Source organism: Daphnia magna, linkage group LG3 (assembly GCF_020631705.1).
Source record: "Daphnia magna isolate NIES linkage group LG3, ASM2063170v1.1, whole genome shotgun sequence".
NCBI lineage: Eukaryota > Metazoa > Arthropoda > Branchiopoda > Diplostraca > Daphniidae > Daphnia > Daphnia magna.
The window spans coordinates 12375972-12399841 of NC_059184.1; the positions used below are offsets into that span (position 1 = coordinate 12375972).

At 46.5% G+C, this 23870-nt stretch overlaps 2 protein-coding genes across 2 annotated transcripts; one reads left to right on the forward strand and one right to left on the reverse strand.

Annotated features, from left to right (window-relative positions):
- The first annotated feature begins 2110 nt into the window (after window positions 1-2110).
- Window positions 2111-3894, forward strand: LOC116918694. Its single transcript, XM_032924429.2, has 4 exons — window positions 2111-2525; window positions 2624-3008; window positions 3112-3253; window positions 3323-3894. Exons 1-4 carry the CDS (start codon window positions 2444-2446, stop codon window positions 3797-3799), a joined length of 1086 nt encoding a protein of 361 aa, XP_032780320.1. The 5' UTR covers window positions 2111-2443; the 3' UTR covers window positions 3800-3894.
- On the reverse strand, window positions 3829-23803 carry LOC116918690 (transmembrane protein KIAA1109 homolog). The gene is given in 34 exon segments (XM_045170953.1): window positions 3829-4403; window positions 4492-4736; window positions 4806-4936; window positions 5013-5192; window positions 5267-5503; window positions 5571-5883; window positions 5885-6370; window positions 6372-7446; window positions 7526-8331; window positions 8333-10921; window positions 10980-11180; window positions 11182-13218; window positions 13282-13665; window positions 13667-16618; window positions 16719-17315; window positions 17390-17614; window positions 17678-18031; window positions 18033-18062; window positions 18119-18223; window positions 18296-18393; window positions 18454-18609; window positions 18676-18766; window positions 18768-18827; window positions 18898-19035; window positions 19145-19252; window positions 19331-19642; window positions 19711-19857; window positions 19923-20212; window positions 20268-20411; window positions 20476-21763; window positions 21829-22394; window positions 22457-22518; window positions 22573-23598; window positions 23661-23803. Coding segments are annotated over 30 exon segments (15048 nt in total). The 5' UTR covers window positions 20735-21763; window positions 21829-22394; window positions 22457-22518; window positions 22573-23598; window positions 23661-23803; the 3' UTR covers window positions 3829-4105.
- Window positions 23804-23870: the final 67 nt, after the last annotated feature.

Sequence of the window (23870 nt, forward strand, 5' to 3'; positions counted from 1 at the left end):
GAATTCGTTCAAAAACACACATTGTACTCAAAATTGAACGCTGAATCCGGTTGACATATTAGTTTTCCCGTTAGTTATTAAATTTTTCAATAAAACGCAATCATAGTGGTAATAGCGCATTTGCCTTTTTAACTGTTATAACTCAAAAAAATCCAAGTCCTACGTAAAAATTCGATTTTATTTATCCTCGTTTAATTTCAAATCTAAATCATGTATTTTTATAGCCACATTTAGGTTTTTGAAAAGAAAACAAAATTCATGAAAATGTCGGGCTTATTTTCTCGGGCTTAAAATTTTGACTTGTGCAGACTATAGACCGAGTAAAATACGTGTGTGTGTTTTGAACCGGAGCCATGTAAGATGAATGTATGACTCGGGTTCATTCAAACAATTACTAAAAGTATATGTAAAAAAACACACACAAACACAGTCTCGGATATCATAAATCGTGAGTGTTGCCGAGTGAAAGATCATGTAAATTGTAAAATTTGACGTGAAATGACGGCAAGGTTCATCAGCAAAGCGCCTGGCGTCAACTACCAAACCCCGTAAAATCAATGATCGATCAAAAGTTCCTGCTGAAACGTTCGAGTCGTATAACGCACTTGATCGGCAGGTCATAAAAGCAAGCAATATACCTGATCTGCTTGTATACGTAGTATGTACACCAAGACACGAAGGAGAAATGGGAGGGCAACTATAAGAACGCACTATGGGATTTTCGTAAAGGGGCGGAAGCATCACGGTACTCCCGAAAGCAATGACTGTTATAGTCTCACGAAAGTTGTCTACAAATAAAACGTATAAAAATATTATTTCGAGCTAACGTCGCCATGCCAACCTTTGTCGATTTGAAGACTTTGAAAGGGAAAAGAAAGTAAATAAAAACAAATCTACATGTCCTAGAAAACATGGTTTGCATTTACTTGCACATTGGCTATATATGTAAGTAATTGTGTAACTTTTGATTATGCCAACTATCCAGGCAAGGTCATAAGTCCAGACTGGCCGAATTTTTATACGTACTAGGATTTGGCAGTTGGTAAACCATCACTCTTGCCTTCAAAACAAGTTATATTAGCGCACTATTGCTCTATTGGTAAACAATCTTCGCATACGACCTAAATTTGAAGTTCGTGTTGCGTTTGATACTAAAAGAAATCCCTATCCTTTTCCCCGTGTGTCAAAATCTTTGTTTTGGGGTTTTCTAGTGTTTCATCATATTTGTTGAGTTGATTATGGGAGCCCTAGTGAAAAGGAACGATTCCATCATGATTTCGGGGGTGGATGGCGTATAGGATTACCAGCAGACTTTGACGTATCGGAGGAACAAGTAACGCACACAAGTCGTTTGATGGGCCAAAAAAGAAAACCATTGGCAGCCACATCGATCGTTTTCCATTTCATGCTACTCGTTCATGATTGAGAAGGTACTCAAACGGTGCCACGCGAATCGTCGACAAAACAGCCCATATCAAAATCAACTTTTCTTTTGTTTCTCTCTTTGAAAAACAGAAACCGTGGCGTTCGGACCGTACAGACTTACTGCTTGATACAATGTACATATTTTGATACGGCTATTACTTCTTCTTTTCTTTTCATGTTTGCCTTATTCTTTCTGTTTTCCCGATAGATTACTGTATATACGCAGATCGTTTTCTCATTGACCCGCCCCACGCGACGTGCATTATAGCTCGATTTTCTTCAGCCCTATTTACGGGGACCTCCGTCTCCTCACGTAGATGTACACAGTTTACTGTTCGTCTATACGTATTCGTCGTGCGTGATATGTTTTGACCGGAACGCCCCACATTTGTCAGAGAAAACAAAAAAAAAATCGAGAAATAACAACAAATACGTGTCCCGGAGTTGCGCGCTGCACATCAGATTTGTAACTGTATCAGAATATACACAGTCAGTTAACAATCTTTTTTCTTCTATCTTTTATCGGAAGCAAGGATAACTTCTTTATTCCCCTTTTACAATATATAAATTTCTATTGTGGACACGCGCGTCTCTATCATACAACAAAGTTTCTCGCCGATGAAGGCTACCCCCCCCACACATGTCAACGGTTTGCAAAAGGAACGGGTTGACGGTCAGACTGCAGCAGTGTTGTCGTGCAATGCCGTTTGGTGTGGTCGAGCGCATTGGATACGTCGGAGTATTATTGGATGGCAGTGACTCGTAGAATTCCAGTCTTACTAGCAACCGTTCTCACTGCGCAGACAAAAGCACTCTCACCTGACGAAGAGCCAATGTTAATACTAGTTTATTGACTGTCGTGCCATCGGAAATATAGCACTGGTGTAACTGGTGTAATACTACGACGTTGCAATCAGAATTGGCCGTCTCCATTGAACGCTAACAGTGCTGCGAATTGTGCTCGTCAACTGACTGTGAATTGAAGACAAAGTTTTGATTTACTCGGGTGTGTTTTATCATGTTCTTTTCCAATGCCCTGTCTGCTTTGCAGAAACACCAAGACGATCAAGAGGATGAAGAAGAGGACGTCTTTCAACAAGGTAAGTGGAACACACTTGCTTTCGAATTAAGTACAAATGTATCTGCTTTTTGCTACCTTTAATGATGACGTGATTTCACAATAAACGGGCATGGGCAGCAAGAGAAGTGGTAGCGGCTAAGACCTACAGCATGGAAACGGCTGTCCGATACGTCTACGGTCAAGGTTTTGGAATGGATATCAGTGTTCTTACTGATGAAGAGAAAGAGGCCATCGAGAGGGCAAGATACTGCAGACAACAATTGCTCAGATTGAAAGCTCGCCGGGCAGCCCAGGAAGCTGGCGAGGCGGACAATTCGCAGATCCTCCAACAGGAAGAAGTGGAAGAATGGCTGGCCAATATTGAATTGAGGTTACGACAGCAGAGCCGGAAGCTGGGAATCTCAGCCGCCGAATTACCGATTTGGATTGCACCTCATCTGCGTAGAGACTTGAAAATCGGCAACATCGCTTCGGCTGCCAAAGCAGCTGCTGCTGCAATCAGGTTGAGTTGGGGATTTCCTTTCCGCAGTTGTCCCAAAGTGTTACGACCAACATTTTTTATATGAGCATCACGTGATCAGCAATGTCATTTACTGTGCAATCAGGTTAAAATTAAGCAGCAACGATATGGCATCAGACGGGTCATCATCGATCGGTGCCACGTCGAATACTACTCCTCGGGACAACGAGAAAGCGGCTGCTATCGCCGCTCTGACGGACCTCATGGAAGAACTGGAAGAACTCAGCGTAAGAATTATTTAATGAATGTAGTTATTGTTGTGACTTTATCATTCAAAACGTGATCCTTTCCCATAGATTACGAGTCGAGACAATCAAAAGGATAAACACACGCAACCTCAGGCTGGATCAAAGAGAACTGTACGTTTCCAAACGCCAAATTCATCTCCGTTCCAGACACCTCGGTCACAAGCTTCTGAACCTGGAGGTTTGATTGCTTTTCATCGTAAGAATCGTCTGAAAAAGACTACGTCAGAAGAGAGCAAAGTCCAACAACCTCAGCCGTCCAACACGAAGCCAGTTCCAGTGCCAGCGCAGCAACAGCAGCAACCCCAGTTGGAGCCACAATCTTTGAAAACCAGGGTGTCGGCATTGGCATCATCCGATGTCACGAGACCAAGCTCATGTCCGGGACGTTCGCCTAGTGTTAGAGGGCCGGAGATTCCACCACAATTGCAGCAACCAGCCGTCAAAAGCAAAGGGCCCACCAAGGGATACGTAACCCACCGAAGAGGATCAGATAACAGCCCATTAGCGCAGCTCTATCCCACATGACGCTAACTGATGTTCCTAGTCTGTTAGAGCACCATTGAAAAACGTGTATTTTAAACACATCGAAATATTACAAAAATTACAGTCATGCAAATCAATTGCCTATTATTGTATCATTATTATTGTTACTCTTTATTTTAATAAGCTCTCCCTTTTCACCCTACTAGAATCGTTGTTTGCAGGCAAAAAAAAAAAAGAGAAGGACAGAAATACATTGTCGAAAAGACATAAACAAACAATTTGCGTTAAAACAACAACGATGTGGTCGCTCGTAGCGCTATCAAGTCAGTAGGCAGTGTGAAATGTCGTTCACTTTGTCGACGGCCGAGTGCTATTGACTGTGTTATTGGAACTCACGCCCCCACTACTCCCGCCTACGCCGATGATGACCCCACCAGGTGATGTGGAACTAGCGGCCTGTGACACTTTGGCGCGCTGGGCGGCTATGGTGCGTGACAAGACTAGAGACAGGATTTTGTCCAATGGGTCCATAGCACCACGCTGAACCCATTTCGGAATGGTCGTCCGGGCTTGCGAGAAGCCCAGCTTGTTTAAGATGTATTCAACTCCGTAAGGTTCAATACGTTTACCAGCCCATGATAGTAACCTGTTATTTGCAATTCAAAAATTAAATAAAAGACAAAGATATGATGATGAGAAATTGCGAAAAATGAAACAAAGGGCGTTAAAAATACCGGACGGTTGGTTCTAAATGCCACGTTTTGCATTCGTAACTGCGCCAGTCGATCTGTTCGAGAATGCGACGTTTCTTTTCATCTTCGTTCGTTAGCTGTAGCGAAAGCGATGGATTATTGATGCTAGGACTTCCCTGGCTGGGAGTGGGCTCGGCCAGGGAGGAGCCAGCTGTCGTGCTACCCATAGCTGCCTTTTGAAGTTCAGGACTTTGAGTCCGTTGATTGCTGGCCGCCGAGGCAAGAATCTAAAAATAGTGCAATGTGCAATTGTATCATCGTATTACATTAAAATATGCGAGAAATTCATGACGTACCACTCGCTCTTTCTCACGGACGTATGATGATATGAGATCGTGTAGGAAAAAGAATGCCTCTGCATCGACCGTAACGAAAATATGATCTTCGAAATCCGTAATGAAACTGCAATCTACGCTTGGTTTTTCTTCTGCGAGTAAAAAAGAAATTATTCACAACAACTGCCTGAATTTTTTTTTTTTTAAATCCAGATGTTATTAGAAAACCTGTCAGTGAAGGTACAGAGCCAGTCTGCAAATGCTCCGATTTCAGATGGAGTTGTAGACTAGGGAAAGCGAAAATGATTTCGGCAGCGTGATGATAATCAGGAATTTTGACTGATACATGGGCAGCACCGGAGTTTGAACGTTCCCGTTCCCGTTCCAAACTAGGAAATCGCTCCATGGCTATACGTGATGAATCAGTGTACACACGTTCGAGTAAATTACAGGTGGAAAAATGGTAGAAAGGATTTGATTACCGTCAAGCCGGCTGTTAGCGAAAGCGTAAAGGAACCAGTCCTGGATCGTTTTGAACTGCGGAGGGAAGAGTTGCGTGCGGGAAATGCGACAAACTGTGGCCATAGATGCTGGACTGTTTTGCTGCTGTTGCTGCTCGATAACGCGATAACCAATACCAACAGGCGTATGAGAGCCAGGTCCACTTAGCCCCAGGCTAAATGACAGATTCTGAACAACGTGGATATTCTTCGGATCAGCTGGACATGCAAAACAAGAGAGAACATTAATTTCGAAAGAGAAAAAGAATCAAAATCGTGCACTCACAATCGCCTGGAATCTCCTGGGCTTCGGTAGCGAATGAAACGCACGGGTCCTTAAGGCTAAAAAGTGCCCACGACTTGGATTTGAAGTTGACACCGTGGAAACAGGCCAGAGAGATGTGACCGCCATGCAGTTCCATTGTGCCACCGAGGATGGTGCCAGTCATTGGCAACGGTGTAGGTAACGTGGCAATTTCCAATCCAGCAACACGCTTCAGGACGCTTTGCCAATGCCTGTGATGTTGAGCTTCAACAGTAGGGCCGGCCGGCTCTACACTTACAGCAATTTTGGCAGTCACATTTTTGCCGCCACCCTTTACGACGGATGCTGCTGTGGCCGCCACCGGTGGCCGATAACGTTGAAAAAATGCGCCTGCTGCTGCGGAATTGTTGCTGGAAAAATTCATCAAGTTTGAGGTACATTTTGATTAGATCGGCCGTTGTGGATTTGGATATCATCAGCTGGAGTTGATCCCATCCAAGGTCGCCATGAATAAAAATCATGGCAGGCCGTTTGGTGGGCGAAGATGCAATCGATGTCCGCCTGGCTGGAACTTTGTCTGGATTCTTGATAAGATTGCCGATCCTCCATTCGTCCCGTAAATCAACGGCCAGCACGCTAACGCGACCCATCAAGACGCTAGTGCCCATGTAATCGAGCCGGCATTCCAACACTTGCAGTTTGATGGACATCCGATGGTCTGGTTCCGTACCTGGATCCTCCCGAATGGACAATGAAGTGTTGATGCCGCTCAATTCGATAGTACCACCGACGATGCCACCCTTGGCATCCAGGCCGGATCCCTTCCAGCCCGATTCCAATGTGCATGTTCTTGTGACCGGTGCTGCCAATAGACAAGCGTCCTTCGGCTTTAAAGTCTTTAGTTAACCACGAAACGTTTCCCATAACGTTGCCCATGTTCATGTGGACATTTAACTTGGTGAAATTGACGGCAAAGACAACCAACGTCTCCCATGCAGAAGCTGGAGATAACCCGGATTGATCGGGTTGCAGCTCTGCCCAGAGATCCCGACTGGCTGGAGGGAGAAGATCTGGCGCCGAGGAATCCGTTTTGCTCAAATCGCCCAGGAAGAGATGACGGACAATAGCTCTTCGATACCAAGCTTTAGGGAATGCTAAGATTTCTGGCAAACGACGCATGTCGTACTTGAAACTTGCCGATCCGATGTCGATGAGTGTCGAGAAACGAACGACAGCCTTAGCTGGATCGCTAGCACTATCTCGGCCGTTACGTGGCTCTCGATTTCCGGCCTCTCCGGCCGTTCTCGGGCTAAAATTGACTTTCCTGGAACGCGACAAGTTGAATTTGACGAACTCAACGTTGACACTCAACGAATCTTTACGTTCACTCTCGGCGTCATTGGCTTCGCGCTTCGATGAAGTCCCGCTCGTTTTCTTACCCCCACCGTACGGATGGAAGATGTAAAGAGAGAAATCTGATAAGCATCCAGTGACGCTCAATCCACCGCCTGTTAGGGCCTGATTTTCGGAACGCTTTGATGAAAAGACGAGGTGGAGAGACGGTAAGCGAAGGAGACACTCGACGCGCGAGACGGGCAGACAGGAGAACCGGAATGTGGACGGCTGGACGTGACAGTAAACGACCACATCTACCGGAAAGGATGCCGTGGTGGAGCTACCTGGAGAGCCGGTTGATGCCGGTCCATCGAAGATGAACAGTCCCGAATTCTCTGTGGCCGATGTTGGTGTTGGTTTCGCTTCCGGAGCTGTGATCGGAATAGGCTCCAGAGCCTGTTCCAGGAATTCCAAAATGTGCGGACTTATGATAGTTTCTTCTGGAATGCTGTGCAGCGTCATCCAGGCAAAGAGACTTCCTTTCTTGTTTGACAATTTGCCCCTGAAGAAAGATACAATAAAAGACAATTATAAAAGACTTTCATTTTAGAAGGCGCTAAAAAGAATAGAATAAGACTGACTTGTTGGTCGCTGAAGATACGGGGGAGGCAGAAGCATTGATTGGTGTAGGAATGTGTAGTGTCTCTTCGTGAACTGTTTTGGATTCGTAATAAACTTTAACGTCTAATCCAGGAATGTGGAAGATGGTCAAATCGACCGCCATTTGGGCGGTATTATTGGCCAAGACGCGCAGACGAGACGTTGACGCATTGTGGCGCATATCGGCTCTGCCTGGCTTACGGGCCGGTGCTGGGCTTGGCTGATGCGGGTTGGCGGCAGTGTCCAGCACAGAGCTGGAAAATGAACGTTCCTTTTTCATACGGCGAAGCATTTCGTCGTTACGGGTATCGCGCGTATGTAAAACGCACTTGCCGCTGTTGATGAAGACTTTGAAATCTAATTCCAAATCGACACTGGGCTCGCTGGAATTTCTGGTTCCGCAACCTACGCCGCTCGGGTTTTCAGCCGCTGAGGTAGCCCCGCTCCGGTCCCGTTCCTGCTCCAACAACGGCGGACCACCGCCGGCTATTGATGAAGTTGGTGTTCTTGGCCGTCTGGTTCCGCCAGCACCACCGCGATAGGCATCGCTAGTGGGCGTCGGAAGGCAGCTCATGGGTGGACTTCCTTCAATTGGCGGAAGAAGGAAACGCTGAGCGTCGCGCAGCAGGAAGTCATCCGTGGAACCGTGGCCGCTAGTTTCGAGATCCAGAACTACTGGCGGTACGACAACAGATCTGGACCTTTGATGATTGGTGTGACTCTGCGGAGGTGACCGTTGGGACTGCGAGTGATGTAGAGAGGGCGGCCGCTGATTGGCCGCGTTGCCCTGACACGGAAGAAAGCGAAGTGGACGTCACCGGATGATCTGTGATGATGGAAGAAGCTTTGACGCTTTGTCTTTTCAGCCGCTGGAGCATAACCCGACGGAAATCTTTCGAGGCCAGAGCTTCCAGTTCCTGAAGTCTACGCATCTCTTGTTCGACGGTAGCCGAGCTGGCCCCTAACAATTTCAAATCTTGGATAATTCGCGCCTGTTCACTCATTTCTTTTTCGATCAGCTTGGAACGATGACGGCCACCTCGCGGCATAGTTGCGACTGTTTCGCTGATGGTCACAGCCCGTTCGATCCTGCCACGACGGCGACGCAGCTCCACGGCTTCGTTAACATCCTGCGGATCGGCAATTAATGTTTCATCTTCATCCGTACTGGCACCGAGGGCCGACCCTTCACCAATTTCATCGCACGGACTAGCTGCCGGAGAACTCCTCTCGTCTCCATCTATGCCATCACCGTCGTAGTCTTCACCGTATTCCCCTTCTTCTTCTTCTTCCTCGCTTCCCGTCAAACCGGTGAGCGTGTGACCGAGAGCCGAAAATTGACGACCAATCGATGTATCAAAGTGGGTGTCCACGCCTTCCATCTGCCATCCAACGTGAAGGATCCACTTAGCGTTTTCGCCGTGTTGATGTTGAGCCGGTGTTACGGTGCGACTGCACACCTCGTAAGTGCCTTCCGAAACTACGCACAGATTCATAATGGCTGGATCGTCCATGTCAGGTTTCCAGTCATCCAGTCCCGTTTCGAAATCGTCTGCGAACCTTAGACAAAGTCCGGTGAATTTGCCTTTGCTGACGAGCGAGCCAGAACTGCAAGCTGAAATGCTAGAATTCTCTAACGTCACAACGACAGCGCTGCAAATTTCCGGTTCGGACGAATGGCCTTGTCGATTGGATTCGGATCGCCCAGTTCCGTTGCCTGTCCATAAGCTGGCCGGGGCCATGTTAAGTGGCATACAAATCCCCATGTCATCTACAGTCAGTTGGAGAAAGAGTGTACCCAAACTTGGGGCTCCTACTCCTAGTTGGCTAGTCAGCTGGCCTAATTTATCCAGCTTGTCCGATTTATCTGCTACGAGTGAGGCGTCCTTGATCCATCCACCACGTTGCTCTGTCCAGTATTCGTAAGCGTTCTTATAATTTAGCCAAACGAGAATTGCTTTATCGACGGCCACTGGCTGCAAGTAGATGAGCGGGCGTGTTAAGGTGATAAGCACCACCTCTTTATCAGCCGCTGGATCGACTCCTCCCGGCTCGTTGGGTGTTAGTTCGTCCTGGAACGCGTTGCGTAGGCTAATGCGCGTCTTAAAAAAAGCCACTTGTTGAAATTCGGCTTCGGCTTCTTCGAAAAGCGGATTACGGATCAGCTGACCCAAGCTCAAATTCAGGTCTACTTTGGCTCGGCCGAATAATTTTGCTGGACGAGACGCCTGCGCCGAAGACGAAGCGGATGGAGGTGAAAATGTTCCTGCACTTCGCTGCGCATTGCTTTGCGAAAAGACGTTCTGGACTCTGTTGGAGAGTTGCAATTCAACCAGGCCTGTTTCTAGCCGGACGGCCGTATTTGTTGGTGTAGTCGCTGTTATTTGGATGCCTTTTAAACGAACAATGAGGTGGTAAAGAAGCATCCGCATGGCCGAAGAGTCGGGTTGTTGTTGGTCGGCAGGTTGTTCTTCCCATAGCGGGACAGGCTTGTCACCACCGGACACTTTGTTGAGGACATCGTTGACTTCAGCCATAAACACCTTTTGAACAAAAACCAAATGATTGAGCAGATCGGTGGTCAAACTGTGCTCAAAGACTCCAATTTCAGCCACGGCACTTAAGTAGTTGCCACGACACAGCACCACTCCGTCAACAAAGCCTTCCGTTTTGACGCTATCCTGAAGATACTCGGCCCCAACGTGCACCTGAGGCAGTTCAATGGACGCTGATGGTGGAAGATTCTCGGTGATTTGAAGTTTGGTTGTAAAACTCAGTGAATGGCGCGGTAGATCGATGTCGAATTTGGCTTTGCTACCTGTTATACCAGCGCTGACAACCTGTTCCATCTGGTACTGGGCTTGCAGCGAAGGTAGAAGAGCAGCCGTTATGCTCAATCGTTGCAAAACGATGGAGAACTGCATAACCAATGGCTGAAGCAGATTGGTGGTGGCTTCTCGTTCGACTTTCCCTCCGACGGAACGATGTTCCACGGCGGGAACCGGGATCTCCTTAGGTGGCGATTGCAGCAAAGGACCGAGCGCGTTGGCGTTGGTTCCAAAAACACCGCTGCCTCCAGCGCCGAGTCCTCCGGCGACTAGATCCAGCTCATCAGGGATGGTGCTAGTATTCCGTCCGGTGTTGCGGCTGGCCAGCCGAGGTACTCTGAATTCTTGTAGGGTCGAAGAGAGCTGTTTAGAGCCGCGTGTCATCATGCCGTGCAGAACACCTGGATGCTGCGGGATGTCCACGTGGACGGCCCCGATCGAGAGTAGGCCCGAGTTCTTGTCTTTACCGTGATGGGACAACCGAGAATACAATGCCTGTGACTTGCCCACGGTAATCTTGACTACCGTCTGTTGACTCGGTGCGACACCCTGTGGTGAGAAATCAAAGTAAAATGTTGCGTGATTTGTAGGAATTAATTAGTGTTACCTCTAGCAAGACGATCATGGCCCGACCTAAATGGCCCGTCAGAGAGCACTCCATGCGTGGGAAATTGTGTTGGAAAGGTGGAGCATGAGACCGATGAGGCAAACCACCAACGCGGACTTTTTCTTTGTACGTCAAACTGGTGTGGAGTGAAACTATTTCTGATTCGAGGCGAAGGCCGCTAAGCATGGCCAACAGCCGGACCACGATTCACTTTCATGATGCCAAAGACAATGATGCGGGTACGTTCCGAGCGAGATGCCACCACAGTGGTGTGGCTGGAAATGGGTGGACGACTATCAGCTCGGGTTGAAGCCGGAGTAGGACCCAATCCTAGCTCGGCATCGCCCGTTGGGCAATTCGGTGGCTCACTGATGCTGTGTTGTTTGTTTACCGTACTGGCCGCTGTCATGGACGAGTACAAATCCAAGAGATGGTAGATGGTACGCCAGCAACTAGGCAAACCAACAGTGGCTCCGGTGGCGGAAGCAAGAGTTGGAGATGGATCAACGCCATCTTGAACGTGCTTGCTTGTATCTGTAGCCAAGGTAGTTGGAACAACCATATGGTTATCTTCGTGATCGTACATTTTTGCAAAGCGCGAGCTCGAACGAAGCCTGTTGGCCAAAAAACTAGGCGGACGGAAGGAACGATTGGCGAATTGAATGGATTCCGACTGAATAGAAGGTGAAGGCTCTGGTTCTGATTGAATAGGTCGTTGGGGTAGTGGAGGGGATGGGGTAGATTCTGGAGAGTCGAAAATGACCGTCAAAGCTCGAAGAGGATCGGGCCCGCGTTTTAATGGCCTCTGTTCTCTGAGTTGGACTTGTGTTGCTTTAGCGTTGCCGTAAACGCTGCTGAGTTGGTGAAGAAGCCGCAAGAGGGGCATGTTCACCTGCTGGGACAAATAACCTACAGAGACACTGAAATTCAGGGCCGTGGTCCTTTGGGGTTTCCATAGGCCGATTTGGCCAAGAAATCCTGTTCCGCCTACAGCAGCTACTGATGAAGATGCGGCTGCAGTTTCCGACTCGGCTGATGGACCCCGACCTGAAACGCCACCGGTGCTTTCATCACAACAGGTGCCACCAGCGCCCAGTAGTCCACCGTCCGATACCTGGTTCACTTGAATTTCGATCGACATGCGTTCACAGAGAAATGCTGGCACTTCCGGCGGAATGTAAACGCTGAACTTGTGACCGCCCGTGGCATTTTTTGCTCTTCCACTATTATGTCCCGCTGTTTTCCCCATCTTGGAACGTCGTGATGAAGATCCAGTTTGATTCCATTCGCTCTCGAAGATTTCGACGCGAAGTTCTTCGATTCCGCCCAGCACGGATGCGCTTCCGCTGAGAGAGAGGACGTCGGAAAGCGTGCGTTTGCTTTCCAGGCCGACGCTGGCAAAAAGGGAGACGAAGATGGCCCTTGTGTCTACTAACAAATTGAACTGCTGATGAGGCTGCTGTTGCTTCTGGTCGGACGACTGCTGTGATTGTTGCTGTTGAGGCTGAAGTTCTGTTGGTGTCGGTTTAGCCTGATCTGGTTTAACGGCACTTCTCTGTTGCCTGGCTAGCCAGTTGTAGAGATCAAACTCTTCCTTCGATTCTTTTTTATCGGTTTTGCGCAACGGAGCTGTTGCGTCTTCTTCGTCATTTTCCTCTTCGGCACTGGACGCTGAAATTGTTTTCAATTCGTAGCTGCCACCGAAACCAGACGGATGTGTTCCCCCTGTCAATTTGCGACGAAGGGCTGAGATTTTCGGTGGAGATGACGGTTGCGAAGTCGAATTCCTACCCAGAAGAGGTAGACTGGATTCGTTGAGGTCAGCTGGACTGAGAACAAGACTGGATTCATCCGACGATATCCACGAGCTTTCGGCTTCGTTGTGGCCTGCCAACAAACGCTCATCTTCGTCGCCAAGGTCTGCAGACGGAGGGCCACTTCTCATCGATGCCAAATGAAGACGACCCGGATCTCTGCCCATTGCCATAAAATGGCTGTTGATCGGAACGCTGAGATTCGCTGGAGTCTTCTGGGCGCTGTTCTTGTGTAGCGAATACGTCAGCATGAAAGGAGTGTAAATGGCGCTCTTCCATTGACGGCCGAGAACGATCACACCCTGCTTTAGGGTCGATAACGGGGGAACGATGCTGGGTGCAAGGCGGGCCTCCAAAGTAGCCCATTCGTTCCTCAACATCAAAACGTAGCGATGGAGCACCAAATTGAGTTGACACGACGGGTCCTGCCACATGAACGGAATAACAAATTAGTTTAAGACTATAATACTTAATTCAAACAAGGTAACCTCTTGCAATGTCCGCGACATGAGTGATAAACAGCTGTATTTACTCTTGATCGGCAAATGGATCTGCTGGACGTCTAGAGCTTCGGCCATGAGCCCTGCCAGAACGCTAAGAGATCGCGTTTCGGCCGCACGAACTAGTTGCATCACAGTTATGGCCAATCGATCACCGGAATTCATCCAGGCGTTAATGGCAGGTGAAGCTGTCGATAATAAATTTCGATCTAAAAGGGCAAACTCAGATTTCTTTGCTGGAGATGTACGAGGCGGAGCGGCAAAACTCAACCAAACGGCTTGAATTTGAAGCGAACACGACGACAGGTCTTTTTCAGCCTGGGGCCGAATCAGCCCGGCATTTTGCTGATGATGGGCGTCAGGTGGTTCGGCCTGAAGTGGGTGTCCCTTTCTCCGAGCGCTGTTTGAACGAAATGTGACTAGAGTGGCTCGGCACGGACCCCGGAGGTTGGTCGTCGACGGTGGGGGTTTCGTTGGGTAAAGGTATCGTCTCCATTTCGACCGTGGTAACGACCGATCCTTTTAGGTCACTATTTTCGCTGGCATTGCCAGTTTCAGGGACATTTGACACTCGTTTGACGGCACGGAGGTTCAAACCTTGAAGGCCGCACTCGAACACGACACTGCCATAACGTTCTTCGTCTGAAACAATAGGGAATGATTGAGCCGAAAGCTCGTGGTCGTTGGCATAGCTAAAAAGGACTCTGGAACATCCTGTGGGTATCACCGTAGCCGTGACATTGTCAGGGGGAAGTCCAGGAGTTTGCGAAGGTGAGTCGTTGTTGAGGCGTCTCATTTGAAGGTGAATTTTACCCAGAGTGCCGCTGGCCATGATTTGCTCGTTTTCAGTCTGCGTCCATTCGACAAAGACAATTTCAGGAACTCCAAGAGATTTGCCGGGTCTGCTCTTGGGTTTCTGAACGCTCGCAAAGAAACTCTTATTACCTCCACTTTGTCTTTGCTCTACGGGACGACTGACGGCTTGCACCCATCGACATTCTCGCACATTTTGGGAGAAATGGAGTGAAAGAGCGTCAATACAAACGGCCGCCGAAGAGACACAGACGAGATCGCGAGGATTGTCTAGCATTGATAACGATATGAATTGTTCCACTATGCCAGCTTGCAGCAAACACAGATTTATACGTGGAATTTGAATGGAACCGCGCAGTTGGTAGACGGTTAAGTCACGGTACAAAGCGGGCCCGGTTTTCTGTTCCAGCAAAGCCATTCGTTGTTTTTTGAGCGGATTCTGAGACTCGACATGACTGATGGATCGACCATAGATGCGTGTCATCAACGTCATCGGGTGTAGATGTTCCAGAGTGGGCACCAGAGTTTCGACAAAACGCTGGGCGGATTCCAGGCTTAGAGGGCAACACATGACGTGAATGGGCCTACCAACTTTCACTAGTACAGTGGATGCATCGCACCTTTCGGTTTTGGTTCCGCTTGTACCTGATGGCCTTTCTTCTTCACTGGCGTCCCAGACCCATGGCTGGCCGCTCTTTTCAACTGGTTCTTTCGAATGCGGAGCGAAAAACCCGAAACCAGCTCCTTGATGACCAGGAGTGTTCAGTGGGCGATCGACCAAGCGGAAAGATGAAAATCCAGATTTTATCATGTGGAATCGGAGTTTTGATGTGTGTGATTGACGAATTTCCGTCGGAAACTTTGGTGCTGGTTGAGACCAATTAGGGCATTCCGCCTCTCCTAAATGGGAGATGTAGCTGGTCAAAAGAAGAGGCGAGTCGACCACGGGACGGGCGGATTGCAGATGAAGGTCAACTAACGAGAAATCATCCACGGATGATACAGCGGAATTAAAAGAGATGTTGGATGTTCTCGATGTCGGGCGACTACTCATACGGGAGCTGGAGGAAGGTGAAGTCCTCGTTGACGAAGAGGAGGACGAAGCTACGGAGCATCTGCCCTTATTTCGACTGCCATCGGCAACGATGAGGTTGGTGGCCTCATCTGGTAGACTAGCAGGGAACGAAACAAGTTCGTCCGATGGAGAACTGTCTGCCACATCTTCATCGTCTTCTTCTGCCGAGTAATAAAGTTCGGACTGCGATTCAGTTCGGCTGGTTCTCGAGGAAATCGTGGAACGCTTACGGCTCACCAATGGATGTCGGTGTTCGACAGTCGCCTGATCGGCTAGGGCTGGCATAGAATTTTGTCCAGACATCCGTTTTCCAGAGAAAATTTTCCGTTTTGTTCCAGGGCTGGTCATCGGAAGAGATGGGGTAGAATTTGCCGTACCAAGTTCACGTTGCCGTGATCCATTTTGTTGAATCGACTGATTTTCCAATTCACGGAATGACATCCGGTTCCTTGATCGAGTCTTAAAATTGGTTAATTGATTCAATTCTTCGTCTCCTTCTTCAGTTTCTTCCAAGTTTACATTCGTGACGCGGTCTGAATGCGACGCTTTCTCAGGAAGAATTAACACCCCAGGCACATTTTTCATAGTGCTAGTATTGCTGACATCGGACTGAGGTCGTTCTTTCGATGCTGCAGCCGTTGGAGGTGAATTACCTCCTGTTCTGGCTGGTGGATCGAAATCAATTAAAAAAGCATCCGTTCTCAAGATACTTTGGCTAAAAGCGGGGTCGGTTCCACGACTGAGCAGTGGATTAGCCAGGGCAACGTAATGATCAGAGTTTCCTAATAAGTCGTCTTCGTGGCAATAAAAAAAACCGAAACCGTTAAAATTGCGTCCGAAGAATGCGCAACCACCTCGGCAACCGCATTTGCCTAAGTTGCTGTTTGGCTGACCGCCAGAATCGGCTTGGGCGGCTACGTCGTTAATATCAACGAGGTTATCCCAGAGGAACCACAAACGATGTGTACGGGTGTCGTGAAGTCGTAGAAAAGAGCTCTGAAGAGCGGGTAGATCGACACGGCAATGGTCTGCCGATGATCCAACATCTACATAAATGGGTCCAATTTCAACAAGACCAACTTCGAGCCATTCCTGGCAAGGGATTCCGGTTGCAATAGGAGCTGCCGATCCAAAATCAATCCGATGGCTGTCGATTGGACTGTGCGGCTTTTCCCGACCCATGTACAATTCTTCGACGCTAGAACGTGAATAGCCACTAGCTTGAGTTCGATTCCAGGTGCTATTGCTGCTGCTCATTTTGACAGCTCCTGACTTGTAACGATCCGTGGCGTTGAGCGCTGTAAAAGAGCTGTCGAGGTTGGGTCCGCGAGAGGTGCTCAAATATTGACGTAGGTGCACTTTAGGCATTAGGATGGACACACCTGCATGAGTCCGACGTGTATGCAAATTGCAAGTTGCCAATCGTAATGGATAGATCTATTTAAATTCGAAAAATTTGAAAAACTAATTATCTGAAAAAATAAATAATAAGGTACCATTTAACTTTTTGAATGTAGAAAAAAAAAAAAGAACGCACCTGTAATGTAACGGCCGTGCCCGATTCTACTAGAGAAAAATCAATCAGGTCGATAGAAAGACGGGTCATGCGATACTTAATGTCTTCCGAGGATGGGCACAATGAACCCAAGGTGGTTGGCAGATTGATTGCGGACTGGTTAGGTGTTGTTGAGAATGGACAAAGCGGCTGGGCAGTTCCATGGTGGCACGATGTCTGGCTTTTGGGTGGACGTATCATCTGATTTTCTTCATCCAATGCCAAGCGAAGAAAGATTTCCAGTCCGGCAGTGACATGTTGCAATTGTGGCATAGTCATTCGACCCGTCAGCTGACCTAACGTGGCCTCTATTAACCAGGCATATTCGATTGTGTCTTCATCGATGGCTCGCCCCGTTGGACTGAACATTGCGTGACCACGCACTTGTAGCGCTGACAATACTAAAAAGCCCTGCTGAAGATGGCAGCTCTCTGCAGTCCGTAAAACGGTGTCTGTTGAATACAAAACTGCTGGTGATACGAGAAGCTGGAGTCTAGTCTCGAGAAATGTTTTGTTCATTTCAAAACTGAGTTTCTCCAGAAAAACAGTTGGACACGGAGGATCGTCTTTGCTACAATGCTGTTAGACGTAGCAACAAATACTAGATTGGATGCGCAACTGGAACTAGACTCACTATCGAAAAAATAAAATACCTTCATTAGGTGGGCATTAATATCATGCATTGTGACCGAGACGTTCACATGAAGTGGTCGACCGATGCGTACGTCTATGACATTCTCTTCCATCGAGGCGCTTGTATCGGGAATAGGATCAGCGCTTCGGTTTAGCGATTCATTTTTACCCGTTCTCTCCATGTCAAGCATTGCAGCCGATGGATCCATATCAGCCATTCTTTGATCTTCACCAAAAATATTTTCCTATGAATAAAAGTGCGTGGAAATTTGAAAAAAATGGTTTCACTATTTCTAGAAATGAATTACCTTGAGATTAAGGAAAACTCGGAGAACAGTTCCATAGACGAATAACTCAGACGGACCCAACTCTATTTCGACATTGACCTGGTCTGCCGTTAAGGTCGTCGGATCGAATTCCAAAGCGGATGGTCGACCAGTTCTAAGCGGGACTTGAAGAGACGCTGTAGTGGGAACAGGAAAACGGACTGGGGTCAGCAGTAGTTCTTCCCTCTCTGGTGTAGGCACGTTGGCCTGTGGCGCTGGCCCCGGAGGAGTCATTGGATGGTAAGTGTACTGGATGCCGAGTGAAATCACTGGCACCGTCCAGCACTGGACCCAGCCCTCAGAACGTTTGACTAAATTACGCCAACGTTCCTTGCCAGCAGTCGATTGGCGTTTCATTTCGTATGGGCTGGAAAAATATGCATGATCGGGAAATTTCCAATACTTGCACGATAATCTACTAACCTCCGCAGATCTATTAGCTGTCCGTGCATGCGCTGCAAGCGCCAAAAGGACCGGTCGGCTGGTGGACATTTCAGGCAACTGCACATTCATATCAAGCGACTCACCCTGTAAAGGGTTAAACAGATTAAACCTCAATTTTCTCAACACCTCGAGAAGATCCTAAACTAAAATACGCACTTGAATTTGGAATTTCAGTTCCATTGTTGCTGGGAGAAAGTCGTTGAAAGGAAGGGCAAAGGCAAGCTCGAGAAAATCTCCGCTAAATGCCGCGTAAGCTGATGGACGGTAAGGATCATTAGTTTGAAAAATAAAAGGTTTAATAATTACACGGTTACCATTTTCTTGACGCTGCGAAGAACAATCAACCCAATTGTACTGATTGGCGATTGTTACTAGCTCAAACTCTTTAAGGCAAAACTTAAGGAACCAAGTATAAGGGATGTGATGTAGTAAATCGGCTGGATTTCTTGATGACCAGTCGTTGATCAGATCTGAAAATAGAGAGTTGCGTAATTTCAAAGCTCCGGAAAATTGACGAATAACACAACAAACCACACCTTGAAAAAAATAACGATGCTCGTATATAAGGTGCAAAGTGGCTTTCGTTCCCGTTAATGATAAATTCCAACTTTGATGCGAATTCCAAGCCAACCGGATATTGCATTAAAACTGCAAATTTTAACGTTTCGGCTTCCATTAAGCTTCGATACTAAATAAGGAAAATAAAATGGAAAACATTTTAAGCTTGTTACGAAAGGCTATGACTAAGTGATCAATACCTGCAAGCTTGTAGAAGCATCGACATGGAGGAGTTGGCCAGAAATTTTTGTCGCACAACCGTCAGATTTCACTGTCCATGGAATAGTTATTTCCAAGTAGGATCCAGCGCCAATCGTCATGTGAATGGCGTTTGTTTCCTGTTTTGTTTGAAAATGTGAACATTTTTGTTGGGGTTCTATTATTGAATTAGTTCTTCTTCTTTTCTTTACAAATAATCGGAAAACGGAAAGGTAAAACTCAACTTGCCTTGCATTTTGTGAACAACACATCCACAGTGGCTTCGCTTAGAGTGCTAAAACGGATGTCAAAAGATTGTACCGTTCTTTTTTCGCCTGGTCGCGGTGGAGACGTAATCTATGAAAACAATTAATAAGTATTGAAGCCCCGAATAAAAAAAAATAAAATTAAAAAAAAAAATGTAAAGTTTAGTACCTTCATAGGCTGATAATTTGGAGGATAGAAGAATTTAAATAACTGCTCTCTTTTCCTATCGGCCCAAGGGCCGTAACTAAAATCTGTTCCTTTGCCACAGCGGATGTCCAGTCCCCAGACAGGTGCATGACATTCGACCACATCGCCATTGGCCAACTCAACCATAAGAGGCACTTCCGGCACGACACCAGGCTCGTCCATGTAGTAGTAAAAGTCGATGGTATTGGAAGAAAGAACGACGAAGCCTTCTCCCATGAGCCTAGGCGGCTCATCATTTAAACCCGTATATTTTAAACTTGGCGCAAGAGTTACCTGGGACAAAATTAAATTGATTAGTTGGTGGTTGCTTTTACAGCACGAACAAATAAGTTTGTGGCTACTTTAAAATTTTCTGCTCGACATGTGACAACGTGAACGAAATGATCAAGCTTGGACATTGCAGGCTTAGTTGAGTAGACCATATAACCTTCCTCCATCGAAAGACACAGAGTCGTGGGTACCAGCCGATTTCCAAATACCGCACGGCCCTAGAGACGAGTAAGGAAGAATGAAAAAATTTTCGGTGTGCATATTCATGGCCTTAAAATCTTACGCAACATATCTCCACTTTTATAACTGGAATTAAGTCTCTCCATGAACGACCGAGAACTCTCGCGCCCCAACTATTCGATTCATCATCGGTTAATTTGCTTGACGTCGATGCTTTATTGGTTGTTTTGTTAACTGAACTATTGCCCAGATTTCCACTACCCTCGTTTGGTATGATTAATGATTCCAAACCAAATAGCTCTTCAAGTTCGTTGTACAAGTTGGAACGATTATAGATGTGCAATTCAAGACCGTTAAGCATTAGCGACAAACGAGTATCTGAATGTGACAAGTCTGAATAAATAAAATTAATATTAGTTCATAAAAATGGTTGATTGACTCAAAATACCTTCTGTTATATCTTTGGGCACATAGGATCTCCACCATCGAAACACCAACCATCCATCTTGAATTCTAATACTAAAATCCTCACTAGTGTAAACAATGTCACGAAACATGATTTTTCCTGCTAACACATCAAATGTGAGTGAACCTAAAAAAAAATAATGGAAATATCAAGAAAACATCAGTATACTGCAGTTTTGAAGAGTACTTACCTATTCTTAAATACCCACTTCCAATTACAAATCTGTTTAACAACCGAGTGAGAATTTGGCCAATGACACGAGCACTGTAATGTGTAATATAGGTGAACCAAAACATAGCAATGAGGAGGGAGAATATCAGCCAGGCAAAATTGGCATCAATTTCAATGTCCTCCAGAGTAGTCTGAATGGTCTTGGTGAAATTCCATTGAGATGCCTGTCCAATTTCACTACCACCCAGACTAGTCCCATTATGATTGAGATCGGTCATTTTCGATTGCCCAACTTGATAAGAAAAGAACTTAACTATATCGATCGTACGACTTTCTAGGATTTCACTATTTATTTACATGATTACTTGATAATTAACAACGAAGGGTATTAAAAACCGAAAAGACCCTGAACATGAGCAGCGACATGTACCAAATAGAACAACCCGCCTAAAAAATTTGTAAACTGAAGGACCCAACCACTGAAAGCAGAGAAAACAAAAAATCGCTCTAAGTCTGCTCTAACCTATAAGTCCGAACTGCGAAACAATTTCGTGATTGTGATTGTGAATAAGAGCTTCTGCTGCGACCAACATTGCCATATCACTGCAGCAAAAAAAAACACAGATTTCTTTTCAATTTTTGCCAAATGCCAAAGAGCCAAAGAGAAGAGGGAGAGCAGCAGGAGTTAAACAATTTGTAAAGGAGAGGCCGTATAAGAATGCAAATGCCGCGATGAAAATAACGACAGTCGCGACCGTCATTGTCATTGACCAACAAATTTATTGATATCACCTGGTGTTATCCACATAACCAAAAATAAAGCATAGTCACAGTTCAAGATAAATGAGGGATACTGCTAACGAGGGGTATAGCAAAAGCGATGTCAGGGAATTTTACTGCGATGTCAGGGAATTTTACTTATCTTCTATTCTAGAAAGGAACATTTTCTTCCAAATTCCAATGGTTTCATCGGCTGTTTCCATTCGAAGAACTGTGTCGATTAACTGAAACCGGGAATCAAAGTCAGCAGCATTGGAAAACGGGAAATACTGCAAGTGGTTTTTTAGCTTCGTAACAAACGGAAAGCCACTATCCAATGAAGTCCAGAGGGCAATGAAATTATTTGGGGAACTGCCCCAATCTTGGCTGGCAATAAAATTGCTGATTCCATCTAATTGTTCAAGCAATAGGAACCGGTCAAGCGATTCCAGGAGACTAAGCGCCGATCGGTCAGAATTCACTAAGCGTTCAATGCTTCGAATAATTGCGCATTGACAACCACAGCCATAAATAAGATGGAGGATCACCTACAAGAGTAGAATAAAAAATAAAATCTGACAAACACAGCAATGTGTGACCGAAAAAAAAATACCTTAAGCACTGGAGCTTGGATGTCTACAAGGGGTACGACATTACTTTGAGATTCTTGGAATCCCCCACGGAACATTGCTTCGAAGAAACTTGCACCTTGTAAACGACTCTTGACACCACCAATCCTTTGATTGGGAATTATTTGGAAGAAAACGTCCTCTCTCAAATTGGCTACTTGACATGGCTCATGGCTAAATAGATCACTCAGGGCAGTGTGAGGACTGAGAAAGTCGTCCATTTTTAGAAATGAGCCAAGGGAGGACAACGACGCGGCAGCGTATGCTCTAGTATTAGGTGAGCGTAACTGCTTTCCAATGGTATCAAGTATTCGGAGATCATTGACATATCTTCGTAACAAACCCCTGGATTTAACGATCAGTGGTGCAGCCATGGCAACAACCGCAGAGGACGCTAAATCGTCGGAGCTCTTGAGTAAAATGTTTTCAATTTCACCTCGTCCAAACTGCGCTACAATGGAAGCCATTTGGTCCAGAACTTGTTCAGCCACTCTTCGGAGACTCGAATGTAGTGGGCAACAGTGAACTGTAGTTAGTCTGCGATTTAATCCTACATTTCAAAATAAAGGGCCTTAGCATACGAATATTCAATAAGTATCAGGCGGAAGGTACCGAGATATACTTCCAACGGGAATTGTGATCGTAGAAGTAGATCGACAAACAAGGATTGGCAACTGTAAAAACCGTAGAGTTATGGATGGAAAAGCATTTCAACTTTTATAACCTACCTGGCAAGTCGGAAGAGGAATTGACAGGCTCGAAATGTGGGCGTTGGGGTTTCTATCAAATAATCTATAACGGCTTTGACAGTATTCAGATCGGTAAGCTGTTTCGGTGTATCTTCTAGCCAGCTGAGTTTGAGCAGAAGATAGATGGCTACTTCCTGTTGGTGGAACTTGACGCGACTCGGCCGCAAATTCTGGCCAATTTTCGTAAAAGTCTTTGTCGTCGACTTGTCCTAGTTTGAGCCACAGCATTTTAAGGTCTTTGTCACAACAAAGTCTTCGACCTGAGAAATCACTTTGGCAAGTTTTTGCCCGCTTCTTGCACGGCAGTTTCGGACTAGTAGGAATGGCAAGGCCATCGCTTTCTGAATCAAGTTCGAAGCCAACATTAGTTGGAGAATAACAACCCGCTTGGTCCTCTTCTTCATCGTCTGAATGTTCAAAATCAGATGAAGAAGGCAGGGTAGGGCGGGAAAAGTGGACTCATTAACTCGGCTGGCGGTGAATCGATTGGATAGATTGAATTCTCTGAGGCAGGACTCGCCGGATAACCGGAGCTATAGGCTGGAGAGACATTCCCTGAAGAATAATCAGAGCCAGCGTCACCGTCTGACCCAGAATCCGACCAGGTGGAGAGAGAATGGGTCGGTGAAGAAGAGATGCTTTGAGATCTAGGACTCGAAAGTGGACTGACGGTTTCACTGTCAACCATATTTGGCCTATCAGGATTCCATCCAAAGATATTGAGTGCAGCCGGATTATCTTCACTAGATTCCCGGAGCCGAGAAAATTGATCATACTCCATTTCCACCGCCTGGTAGCTAGGGCTGTTGGTGCGATATTGCTTTCTTGATCGGCATCTAATCTTGCATTCAGAATGACCAACTGTCTGACGAGATTCCGTCGATTCTTCAAAGGATTCTTCCAAAAGCGAAGAACTTATCTCAGCCTCTGCCGATTGTGTACGATTCTGCTGAGGACGTTGAGGGGTATAAGCCAGCTTTACCGGATCGACACAGTTCAACATACCTGAGATAATACGTAGAAAGTTTAGTAGGACTCAAAGAGGCAACGACAGAAATAGTCACCACCTAGTCAATCGGGTGGTGAGAAGATCTACAACTCCTCCATCTACGAGTTCTGCCAGAGCACTCGTATCATATTTAAAAGCAAGTAAAGTACTGAAGATGTTGTTGTGCTGCGAACGAAACCGTTGTGAATGCAACGGTATCGATAATCCAGCTGTGCAAAACGGATCTGATTCCCGAATTAACCCGAGCAAAATGGGGATGCCCCCAACT

Coding starts and splice junctions, on each gene's coding strand:
- LOC116918694 (XM_032924429.2), top strand. CDS start 2,444: ATGTTCTTTTCCAATGCCCTGTCTGCTTTGCAGAAACACCAAGACGAT. Junction 2,526..2,623: donor AGAGGACGTCTTTCAACAAG/GTAAGTGGAACA, acceptor GGGCATGGGCAG/CAAGAGAAGTGGTAGCGGCT. Junction 3,009..3,111: donor GCAGCTGCTGCTGCAATCAG/GTTGAGTTGGGG, acceptor CTGTGCAATCAG/GTTAAAATTAAGCAGCAACG.